Source organism: Doryrhamphus excisus, linkage group LG1 (assembly GCF_037039965.1).
Source record: "Doryrhamphus excisus strain RoL-2023G ecotype Guam linkage group LG1, RoL_Dexc_Guam_v1.1, whole genome shotgun sequence".
In the NCBI taxonomy this organism is placed as follows: domain Eukaryota; kingdom Metazoa; phylum Chordata; class Actinopteri; order Syngnathiformes; family Syngnathidae; genus Doryrhamphus; species Doryrhamphus excisus.
In genome coordinates this window covers 27,468,608-27,481,644 of record NC_136357.1, presented here as the reverse complement: position 1 = coordinate 27,481,644, position 13,037 = coordinate 27,468,608, and the positions used below count along the sequence as shown (strand labels likewise).

The 13,037-nt window shown below is 34.8% G+C and overlaps 1 protein-coding gene across 2 annotated transcripts in view; it reads right to left on the bottom strand.

Annotated features, from left to right (window-relative positions):
• Nucleotides 1-2,333: 2,333 nt before the first annotated feature.
• ano5b (anoctamin 5b) overlaps nucleotides 2,334-13,037 on the bottom strand; it is a 37,685-nt gene continuing 26,981 nt past the window's right edge. For both annotated transcript variants that reach the window (XM_058077245.2, XM_058077246.2), the window contains 11 exons: nucleotides 12,379-12,439; nucleotides 11,305-11,456; nucleotides 10,222-10,296; nucleotides 9,920-10,145; nucleotides 9,675-9,853; nucleotides 8,676-8,773; nucleotides 5,280-5,410; nucleotides 4,996-5,201; nucleotides 4,735-4,922; nucleotides 3,193-3,298; nucleotides 2,334-3,112 (listed from right to left, as the gene is read on the bottom strand). In XM_058077245.2, coding sequence (XP_057933228.2) covers nucleotides 2,900-3,112; nucleotides 3,193-3,298; nucleotides 4,735-4,922; nucleotides 4,996-5,201; nucleotides 5,280-5,410; nucleotides 8,676-8,773; nucleotides 9,675-9,853; nucleotides 9,920-10,145; nucleotides 10,222-10,296; nucleotides 11,305-11,456; nucleotides 12,379-12,439 — 1,635 coding nt within the window. In that variant the 3' untranslated portion in view covers nucleotides 2,334-2,899. The remainder of the gene's footprint in view (nucleotides 3,113-3,192; nucleotides 3,299-4,734; nucleotides 4,923-4,995; nucleotides 5,202-5,279; nucleotides 5,411-8,675; nucleotides 8,774-9,674; nucleotides 9,854-9,919; nucleotides 10,146-10,221; nucleotides 10,297-11,304; nucleotides 11,457-12,378; nucleotides 12,440-13,037) is intronic.

Sequence of the window (13,037 nt, the reverse complement as noted above, 5' to 3'; positions counted from 1 at the left end):
CTTCCCGCACAAAATATGCACACATTTTATACATATATATTTTAATATACAGCAGGGATGCTACAAGTATTACAATTTAGATATATAATAATAACAATAATAATAAGAATATTAATTATAATAGCAATAATAGGAAGAAGAAGTAGAAGAAGAACATGTACCATAGATATGATGTGATGAAGCATTTTTGGTTATAAGGTTCCTGAGGTTGTGTGTTTTTTTTATTTGTGGGTAAAGAGCACCACCTGGTGGTTAGAAAAAGCACAGCACAGCACAGCGTCAATGAAAGCCACTTTTTTCTCTTTAATTCCTTTTTATTTTCGTTTTGGGGGCACATAATAATAATAATGATAATGATGATGATGATGATGATTATTATTATTATTATTCAATATGATGATGATTATTATTATTATTATTTAATAATGATGATGATGATTATTATTATTTAATAATGATGATGATGATTATTATTATTTAATAATGATAATGATGATGATGGTGATGATGATGATGATTATTTAATAATGATAATGATGATGATGATAATTATTATTATTATTATTATTATTTAATAATAATGATGATGATGATGATTATTATTATTTAATGATGATGATGATTATTATTTAATAACGATAATGATGATGATTATTATTATTTAATAATGATGATGATGATATTATTTAATAATGATGATGATGATTATTATTATTTAATAATGATAATGATGATGATGATGATGATTATTTAATGATGATGATGATGATGATTATTATTTAATAATGATAATGATGATGATGATTATTATTATTTCATAATGATGATGATGATGATGATTATTATTATTATTATTTGATAATGATGATGATGATGATGATTTAATGATGATGATGATTATTATTATTTAATAATGATAATGATGATGATGATGATGATTATTTAATGATGATGATGATGATTATTATTATTATTATTATTTAATAATGATAATGGTGATGATGATTATTATTATTATTTAATAATGATAATGATGATGATTATTATTATTATTATTTAATAATGATAATGATGATGATGATGATTATTATTATTATTTAATAATGATAATGATGATGATGATTATTATTATTATTTAATAATAATGATGATGGTGATTATTATTATTATTTAACAACAACAACAACAACAACAATAATGGCGGCACGGCGGTCGAGTGGTTAGACCTCACAGACCTCACAGCAAGGAGACCAGGGTTCAATTCCACCCTCGGCTATCTCTGTGTGGAGTTAGCATGTTCTCCACCGTGCATGCGTGTTTTTTTTTTCCGGGTACTCCGGTTTCTTCCCACATTCCAAAAAAAAAAACATGCTAGGTTAATTAGCGACTCCAAATTATCCATAGGTATGAATTTATGAGTGTGAATGGTTGTTTGTCTATATGTGCCCTGTGATTGGCTGGCTCGCTCGAAGACAGCTGGGATAGGCTCCAGCACCCCTTTGTGAGGATAAGCGGTAGAAATTGAATGAATGAATGAATTTTTTTTTTTTTTGGTTTTGGAACTCTACACTGTCTTTCTTAAGGTGGAGTCATGAACCTTGACCTTAACTGAGGCAAGTGAGGACCGCAGTTTGAACACCTGTGGATGAATTTATATTTTTTAATATAAAAGTAAGCGAGTAATGGAAGCCATGATGGTGTGAATTATTGTTGCAACTTTTAATTAAGGCTGGCCAGTAAATATATAAGATAGTTACAAGAGGTTCCTTTTATTTGGACACAACATAAAACACTTAAGCGACACACGTGGGAATCTTATAGCTTTTACATATTTATGATTATTATCCAGACACACCAGCAATCAGCAATGAGAATATTTGTCATCACCAGTACAGTACAACATACAGTATAGCTTTATCACAGGGGTCTCAAACTCAATTTACTTGGGGGGCCACTGGAGCTAGGGTCTGGGTGAGACATCAGGTTTTCCATAAAAAAAAAAACAAAAAAAACGCATTTATTAAAAAAAAAAAAAATTTTTTTACTTTGCTTTGGTTCCAATTTTCGACAATAAAAGCTCTGATAAAACATCCCACTGTTCTCAAATATCTTAATTTATTTATTTATTTATTTTTCTACACAAAATAAGATGAAAAATAAACAAATCAAGAATAATTAAAATCAATAAATCTGTAATAAATAAATATAATAATAATAATAAAACGGCAAATAATAAAAACTTAAGAAACCACATATAGTTGGCGGGTAGACAAATTATTTTTTTTCAGATTAAAATGAACAAATCATTATTAGAGCCCTGTAGACAGTCACATTTATACTTTTTTTTATTTACAACATATTGCGCAACTGCAGGGGTCTTGAGACACATGCTAACTCGCAAACTAGACAGCTAGCCACCTAAACGGTAAGCCTTCCAAGTTATTTCCTTTCAACTTAAATCGCCCAAAAAATTACCACTTCCACACGGATAGGGAGGATAACTATTAACAGTTATTTAACCTTTAACATGAACATTAATAAAATGATACCATACAGCATCCGTATCAAACTAACATTAAACTTTCATATCAAGGCGGGGGGGGGCCTCAAACGAGTGTCCGGCGGGCCACATTTGGCCCGCGGGCCGCATGTTTGAGACCACGGATTTATCACATGCAGGTGGTGAAAATATTTTAAATTAAAAAAAAGACTTAAATATATACGTAAGAGGAAGGAAAGAAGGCATTTTCCGCTTTTCTACGGCACACGAACGCTACATGCATCCTAATATAGGAATATTTCATAGCAGGTGATTAAGCTCATTAAAACAAAACAAGAAAAAAAAAAAAAACTAGCATTTTGGATGCTAGCATCAGCAGTTTCAAACCGGCATTCCGGTTCACAGGCACTCGGACAGCACTTCGTGCTTATCCAATTCCGTGGACGTCTCGGTGACGAAACTGGCGCTGAGTTGAAGTTTCAGCCTCTCCACCTCGTAGTTATGCAGGTACTCTTGAATCAGGTAGCGTTCCCGTTTAATGCGCGCCTTCACATCCGAAGGCACGTCCGGGATCATCCACGCCACGAAGAACTTCACCACGAACACCACGTGCTGACGGGCGGAGATCGGGAAATCGATGTTACGTATTTAATATTTCACGTTTCATGTTGACATAAGAAATTGGAGCTTACTTCCATGATGATGATGAAGGCCATTTTGGCGGCAAGTATGTGCCAGAACTGCATGGTGTGGGTATATTCCTTGTGGTGTCCCGGGGGGTAGCGATAATCTCGGTATCTGTGAAAACCAATTGGGAAAAATTCCGGAATGACCGTTATGACTTTTTTTTATCTTTTTTTATAACTTTATAACTGCAGTATTTCCATGTTAATCTTGCAAATTTTGTACTTGTAATTATGACTTTATTATGAAAATATTCACACTTCCCCCCCAACATAAATTCTCTAAAATTGACTCGTAATATTACAACTTAAAAAATAATGTCTTTAATATTTCAACTCTATGCTAGTAAAATTATATTTTTATTTTCTGATTTTTTAAATAATATTACTACTTTTTTCCCCCAAATATTTTGACTTTATTCTCATAAAATTACAAATGCCTTTACAATTTTTAACATTTGTGATAATGACTTTATTCCCATAATATTTTGACTTTATTCTCAGAATATTATTTTTTTTTCCATTGTGTAATTTTCAAAAAATTATAACTTAATTAATATTACGCCTTTAAAAATTAAAGGCATCATAATACAATTTTTTCATTAATATTTCAACTCTATGCTAGTAAAATTACGTTTTTATTTTCTGATTTTTTTTCATAATATTACTACTTTTTTCCCCCAAATATTTTGACTTTATTCTCATAAAATTACAAATGCTTTTACAATTTTTGTCGAGTGAATTATCTTCTTGTGATTATGACTTTATTCCCATAATATTTTGACTTTATTCTCAGAATATTATAACTTTTTCCACTGTGTAATTAAAAAAAATAACTTAATTAATAATAATTTTATAATAATAACATCTTTAAAACTTTTTAAAAAATATGTCCTATTATATTATTATTATTATTATTATTATTATTATTATTATTATTATTATTATTATTATTATTATTATTATTATTATTATTATTATTATTATTATTATTATTATTTCCTTAACCTAATTCTCCAGAAATTAGAATTTCCTGATATGTTTTGTCCCTCATAATACAATTTTTTTTCATTAATATTTCAACTGTATGCTATAAAATGATGTTCATTATTTTCCACATAATATTACAATGTACAATAAAGTAAAATAATAGATTTTTCCACTTTTGCTGTGTTTTCGTTGGTTTTTTGTTAATATACATTTTTAGACATTATTTTTTTTTGGATGTATAATATTTTGAATTAAACTTATTAAAATTAAAACTTCCTTTTTTATATTTTTTCCTTGCAATATTACGACTTTATTGTAGTAATATTTTAACTTTATTATTGTAATATTATGACTTTTTCGCACGCTTTATGACATTTTTCTCTTCATATTTTGTATTTATTCTGGTAAAATTACTGCTCTTTTTGCCGTTTAAAATTATTATTTTTTTTTATATATTTGTGATATGTCGTGGGCTGCAAAATGTCCCGGGAACCTCGCTTTGCACACCACTGCCTCAATGTATTATTATAAAACATGAAATATATGCTTAGATATGATTACCTACAGTTGGCGGTTGAATTATCAAACCAGCTGGCTTGCTCTTCTGGCATGTTGTGTTCAGGGATCTGCGAGATGTTGTATACCGACAAGCTGTTGTTCACGTAGCCCCTCATGGAGGCCTCTTTACTGTACGCATAGAGGTAGACCAAACGGGGGATCATGTCCGAGGTGAACGCCATGATGAAGGCCTGAAATCGACGTGAGCAGGTTTGGAAAAAGCCCAAAAAAAAGTGACATTTGGAATTCTTTGTGTTGACTCACATTGGTAACCACTGACAATATGGCGACTGCGTTAAGAATCTCCTGCCATGCGCCGATGTTTCGAGCCTTGGATGCCACGGGTCGTCTGAACTGGGTGGTGAACTTCCAAGCGTCCACCCGAATCTCCAGAATATTGTTGAAAAGAGCCAGGACAGGAGCCAAAGGAAACGAGGCCACAAACAAAGTGATGAAGCCAAACTGGACAACTGAGAGTGTAAAGCGGAAAAAATTATTAATAATATTTCATCAAAGCTGAGCTTAAAAAAGTATTCGAGGATCGTTACCCATCTCCAAGTACTCATAGAACAATCCAAGCTGGCTGAAGTTCTGCAGGACGTGGTCCTGCTCCCAGCGGCTGTAATGATTCTCAGGATGGTGGCGTCCTCTTCGGCTACTCCACCAGTTTCGCATCAACCTGATAGGAAGGTCATGAAGGCGTCAGGTGACATCTTGAGGCACACAATCAGAAACGAAAAACGAAATTGCAACATGTAAAGTAAAAAAAAAACAAGAGAACCTTGGTTAGCGTTATTAATTGGGACTCTAACCAAAACGGACACAAACCAAATTGATTTTTCGCACAAGAAATCATGTAAATCCAATTCATTCATTCATTCATTTTCTGCCACTTATCCTCACGAGGGTCGCGGGGGGTGCTGGAGCCTATCCCAGCTGTCTTCGGGCAAGAGCTCATTCGTTCCAAAAAGTGAAAAATGTTAACAAAAAACATGTTTTTATACTTTTACAATTTCAATACAGCAAACTATTCAAAACACATATGAATCAGAAATTGAATCCTTTGTGACCATGAAAATGAAATTGCAACATGTAATCCTGTAAAAAAACAAGAGAACCTTGGTTAGCGTTATTAATTGGGACTCTAACCAAAACGGACACAAACCAAATTGATTTTTCGCACAAGAAATCATGTAAATCCAATTCATTCATTCATTCATTTTCTGCCGCTTATCCTCATGAGGGTCGCGGGGAGGGGGGGGGGTTGCTGGAGCCGATCCCAGCTGTCTTCGGGCGAGAGAAAAAGTCAAAAATGTTAACAATACTGTTTTGTAAAAAAAAAAAAGGGAACCTTGGTTAGCGTCATTAATTGGGACTCTAACCAAAACGACACAAACCAAGTTGATTTTTCGCACAAGAAATCATGTAACTCCAATTCATTTGTTTTATAAAGTAAAAAATGTTAACAGAAACATGTTTTTATACTTTTACAATTTCAATACAGCAAACTATTCCAAACACATATAAATCAGGAATTGAATCCTTTGTGACCATGAAAATGAAATTGCAACATGTAATCCTGTAAAAAAAACAAGAGAACCTTGGTTAGCGTCATTAATTGGGACTCTAACCAAAACGGACACAAACCAAATTGATTTTTCGCACAAGAAATCATGTAAATCCAATTCATTCATTCATTCATTTTCTACCGCTTATCCTCACGAGGGTCGTGGGGGGTGCTGGAGCCTATCCCAGCTGTCTTCGGGCGAGAGCTCATTCGTTCCAAAAAGTCAAAAATGTTAACAAAAAAAACATGTTTTTATACTTTTTAAATTTCAATACAGTAAACTATTCTAAACACATATGAATCAGAAATTGAATCCTTTGTGTCCATGAAAACGAAATTGCAACATGTAATCCCGTATTGTAAAATACAAGGGAACCTTGGTTAGCGTCATTAATTGGGACTCTAACCAAAACGGACACAAACCAAATTGATTTTTCGCACAAGAAATCATGTAAATCCAATTCCTTTGTTCCAAAAACCGCCACTGCTTTAGAACCGTCTATTAGAGTTATTATCATTATTATTATTATTATTCTTATTTTCTGGATTCTGCTACAGAGAGCTGTCAATATTAACATATTTATGTGCTGAATCACGCTTCCAAATCCAATCAAAGTCAACACAGCGAGAAAACTTTAACCAAAACGGACACAAACCAAATAGATTTTTTGCAGAAGAAATCATGTAAATCCAATTCATTTTTTCCAAAAAGTCAAAAATGTTTTTATACTTTTATAATTTCAGCACAGTAAACTATTCTAAACACATATAAATCAGAAATTGAAGCCTTTGTGTCTATGAAAACGAAATTCCAACATGTAATCCCGTATTGTAAAATACAAGGGAACCTTGGTTAGCGTCATTAATTGGGACTCTAACCAAAACAGACACAAACCAAATTGATTTTTCGCACAAGAAATCATGTAAATCAAATTCATTCGTTCCAAAAAGTCAAAAATGTTAACAAACTAGTAGCTGTTTACCGCCACTGCTTTAGAACCATCTATTAGAGTTATTATTATTATTATTTTCAATGCATAGTTTCTGGATTCTGCTACAGAGGGCTGTCAATATTAACATATTTATGTGCTGAATCACACTTCCAAATCTAATCAAAGTCAACACAGCGAGAAAACTTTAACCAAAACGGACACAAACCAAATAGATTTTTTGCAGAAGAAATCATGTAAATCCAATTCATTTTTTCCAAAAAGTCAAAAATATTTTTATACTTTTATACTTTTATAATTTCAGCACAGTAAACTATTCTAAACACATATAAATCCGAAATGGAAGCCTTTGTGTCTATGAAAACGAAATTCCAACATGTAATCCCGTATTGTAAAATACAAGGGAACCTTGGTTAGCGTCATTAAATGGGACTCTAACCAAAACGGATACAAACCAAATTGATTTCTCGCACAAGAAAACATGTAAATCAAATTCATTCGTTCCAAAAAGTCAAAAATGTTAACAAACTAGTAGCTGTTTACCGCCACTGCTTTAGAACCATCTATTAGAGTTATTATTATTATTATTATTTTCAATGCATAGTTTCTGGATTCTGCTACAGAGGGCTGTCAATATTAACATATTTATGTGCTGAATCCCGCTTCCAAATCTAATCAAAGTCAACACAGCGAGAAAACTTTAACCAAAACGGACACAAACCAAATTGATTTTTCGCACAAGAAATCATGTAAATCTAATTCAGTCTTTCCAAAAAGTCCAAAATGTTAACAAAAACATGTTTTTATACTTTTACAATTTCAATACAGTAAAATATTCTAAACACATATGAATCAGAAATTGAAGCCTTTGTGTCCATGAAAACGAAATTGCAACATGTAATCCTGTATTGTAAAATACAAAGGAACCTTGGTTAGCGTCATTAATTGGGACTCTAACCAAAACGGACATAAACCAAATTGATTTTTCCCATAAGAAATCATGTAAATCCAATTCATTCGTTCCAAAAAGTAAAAAATGTTAGCAAACCAGCTGTTTGCCGCCACTACTTTAAGGTTATTATTAGAGTTATTATTATTATTATTATTATTATTTTCAATGCATAGTTTCTGGATTCTGCTACAGAGAGCTGTCAATATTAACATATTTATGTGCTGAATCACGCTTCCAAATATAATCAAAGTCAACATAGCGAGAAAACTCGACCGGAACCGTCCACCGGAAAGTTGTGTGCGGCGGTGAAATGCATCCAGGTGGAAACAATGGATATATAGATTATGTTTGTATCAAATTTCCATATACAGACCACTGACATACTAAGTTAGTGAGTTTTACTGATGTGCGGCACACGTCATGTGACTACCAAATATACCAATATCGTTCGGGTGATATTATGGGATATACTTACGGCAGCAGTGCTTCCTGGATGTTTCCCCATAGTTGTTTTCCTGCCATGACAATCACCAGCTGAGTGGTCAGCTCAATCAGACAGCCTCCAGGGTCACACTAGGATGGTAAAAAGTTCCATTACAGTATTTTAATTGGATTTTCACTACTGGTGTTTGATTCCGGTGGCATAATCCTTACAAAATAAAACCGTTTTCAGGGATTCTATTGAGTACCTTGAGTCTGCATCACATGACGACATTTAACTTTAGAGCAGGGGTGTCCAAACTTGTTTACACAAAAAAAAAAAAAAAAACGAATACAGAAAAATCAATGAAAAATATTAGTACAGCGAGACCTTGGTTAACATCCACCCCGGTTAGGACTTTTTCAGTTAACATCCAAAATTTTTGCGGAAGTTTTGCCTTGGCTTGTGTTTGTCTGCTTGTCTGGTTTGTTTACGCTGACATCTTAATCTTAATTTGATTTTCTTTGGTTAGAGTCCGTTTTGCTTTGAGTCGGACCTTAACCAAAGTACCACTGTATGAACAGTTTTGTTGTTTGATTTATATGTGACTTTTTGATCTATTTTCCAATTTATGCTGCCAAAAAATTTTTGCGGCCATTTTGAAAAAAAAAAAAACGAATACAGAAAAATCAATGAAAAATATTAGTACAGCGAGACCTTGGTTAACATCCACCCTGGTTAGCACGTTTTCAGTTAACATTCAAAATCTTTACGGAAGTTTTGCCTTGGCTTGTGTTTGTCTGCTTGTCCAGTTTGTTTACGCTGATATCTTAATCTTAATTTGATTTTCTTTGGTTAGAGTCCATTTTGCTTTGAGTCGGACCTTAACCAAAACACCACTGTATGAACAGTTTTGTTGTTTGATTTATATGTGACTTTTTGTTCTGTTTTCCAATTTATGCTGCCAAAAATTTTTTGCGGCCATTTTGGACACCCTTACTTTAGCGGTTCCTCTGTACAATGAGTTGCGATTGAGAACCCGGAGACACCCACCTCTTCGTTCCTCAGTTTGCTCCACTTTCCGAACATATATGAATATTCACCAGGGAAACCCACAAATTTTCCCTTGAAGAATGCGACATAGAAGCAGGAGGAGTAATAGTTGACAAACTGGAAGAGGAACATCTTCATGGTGAGCCGGTTCTCGTACTCCAAATGGGTCTTTGGGATCTCTGAACGTAGAACACATCGAGAGATGAGCGTGTGAATTAAAAAAAATAGTCGTAAGATCAACTTACCCATATCTGTGATCCAGACCGCCACCCTCTCGTAGAAGAAGTTGAGGATCATGATGATGACAAAGTTGATACAGGAAGCAGTCACAGAAGTGGCCAGTTGCGGAGTGATGAACCTGCCCACCACCTGGATCTTCCTCATGGGGTCCTTGATGATACTGGCAAAGGCGGCATACACGGCCAGTCTGTACGCGATGACCCCGATAATACAGGCCAGAATCAGAGAGATCTGTATCGGGTAAAAAACACGGCGTACTATTAGAAGTCCAAGATCAGGCGTGGTCCAGTTTTAAGGGTCCAGATACCCAGAAGATGACTGTGGTTCCAGAAAGGCAGAAGCGGGCACACTTGCTGGTGACAGGGAGATACGGTTCCATTTCCTGGAAGATGAATTATTGTTATTTTACAGTGGAACCTTGGTTAACATCATTAATGTATTGTAACCAAAAAAAAGGCTATCTGACTCAATTTTTCTCATAAAAAAATAATGTAAATCAAATTAATCTGTTATAGAAAGCCTAACATGTTCATACAAAACATGTTGTTTTAATATTATGAATGTATATGCAGTACACAATTGCAGTACTATAAATGATAACTAAAAGGGATAAATTAACATTTAAAGTTACTTTAAATGAGGCTGCACGGCGGTCGAGTGGTTAGCGCGCAAACCTCAGAGTTCAATCCCACACTCGGCCATTTTTGCATGTTCTCCCACCGTGCATGCGTGGGTTTTCTCCGGGTACTCCGGTTTCCTCCCACATTCCAAAAAAAAACATGCTAGGTTAATTAGCGACTCCAAATTGTCCATAGGTATGAATTTTATGAGTGTGAATGGTTGTTTGTCTATATGTGCCCTGTGATTGGCTGGCCACCAGTCCAGGGTGTACCCCGCCTCTCGCCCAAAGACAGCTGGGATAGGCTCCGGCAACCCCCGTGACCCTCGTGAGGATAAGCGGCAGAAAATGAATGAATGATTATGAAGTATAAAGTAAAAGTATCCACCGCAGGAAGTACGCTGTCAAATAAAATGTCTACTATATATACATATTTTGAGCATAGAAAACCTAAATACATAGTCTAAATACACTTTTTAACATTATTAGATTCCTCTAGACCAGGGGTCTCAAACACGCGGCCCGCGGGCCAAATGTGGCCCGCAGGACACTAGTTTGAGGCCCCCGGCCTTGATATGAAAGTTTAATGTTTAATGCGCAAGTTTAATATGGATGCTGTATGGTATCATGTACCCAGAAAAAATTATTACGTTTGATTAATGTTCATGTTAAAGGTTAAATAACTGTTAATAGTTATCCTCCCTATCCGTGTGGAAGTGGTACGTTTTTGGCTATTTAAGTTTAAAGGAAATAACTTGAAGGCTTGTTCACCTGAGTGATCTTGTTGAGTCTCCTGTTGGTGCATCGGATTTCAAACTCGGGCCGGATTTGAAGCTGTTGCTGTTCCTCTTCAAAGTCCACCAGGTCCCACTCGTACTCCAGCCGGGCCTGACGCCGCTTCCAGAACTCCAAGAAGAGAGTTACTGTACCCATAATAACAAAACAGCTGTCTTCGGGCGAGCCAGCCAATCACGGAGCACATATAGACAAACAACCATTCACACTCACATTCATACTTATGGAGAATTTGGAGTCGCTAATTAACCTAGCATGTTTAGCCGAGGGTGGAATTGAACTCGGGTCTCCTAGCTGTGAGGCCTGCGTGCCAACCACTACAACACCGTGCAGCCCATAGCAAAACATTCATTCATTCATTTTCTACCGGAGGGTCGCGGGGATGCTGGAGCCTATCCCAGCTGTCTTCAGGGCGAGAGGCGGGGTACACACTGAACTAGTCGCCAGCCAATCACAGGGCACATATAGACAAACAACCATTCACACTCACATTCATACTTATGGACAATTTGGAGTCGCTAATTAACCTAGCATGTTTAGCCGAGGGTGGAATTGAACTCGGGTCACCTAGCTGCGAGGCCTGCGTGCAAACCACTCAACCGCCGTGCACCCCATAACAAAACATATAAGACATAAATCGGACTTGTGTGTTGCTGTAAATGCGGTCCCAGGTTGGAGGAGCAGAATGAGTGGCGGACAGGAAGTGACGTCAGAGGTTCAGAATTGAGTTTTATCTCAGAGAGTGAGACTATTGTATTAATTTTTATTCATTTTTATTGTTTCGGTGAACAAGTGCGGTGCTTTACTGGCACCTAGCGACCAGTTTAGAATATTACGCATCATCTTTGAATGCATCTTCTGAATGCCTTATATTTGTATTTAGTTTTAAGAATTGAATGCTGAATTGCGAATACATAAATGGGTTGTTTTGGTGGCTTTTTATATTGATTTTGTTTCTAAAAGGCGGCGGTTATTATACGGAACCGGCGAGGAGCGTTAGCATCACAGATCACGGTCGTTTGATGACATTTGGAGAAGCTTGTCACTCACCCCAAATCCCCATGAATATGGCAAAGAACACGGTCCCCTCATTGTCGAAAAGATGAGATTGCTGGAAGAGAAAAACACCAAAAAAAAAATTAGGTGGAATATTGCTAATTTGCACATTTAATCGAAATGTGAAATAGAAATACCGTATTTTCCGGACGATAAGTCGCAATTTTTTTTTTCATAGGTTGGCTGTTCCTGCGACTTGTACTCCAGAGCGACTTATAAATGACTTAAAAATGTTTATGTTCCATAAACACTGGACACCTTTTTGTTCATGTTTATTTTTTGCGTAGCTGAATAACCATAGCGTTAGCATATCTTACACCTATTCAGCCTGTTCTATATGCTTTTATTATTATTATAACTTGCCTTCCAATATGACGTCATGCCTGTTTTGTAATTAAGTAATAAATAATAAGTAAAGTAATAAATGAAGTAAGTAATTAATAGTAATAATAAATAATAATATTTATAATAATAAATAACAAACAAATAATTACATTAATTAATTACTTAATTAATAATAATTATAAAACTAAATTAAAATAAATTACCCACAAATAAATGCAACGCTATTCCTTTATTATTATAACTTGCCTTCCGACATAATGTCTGTTTTGGTTAAGTAATAAATAATAATAATAATAAATAATAATAAA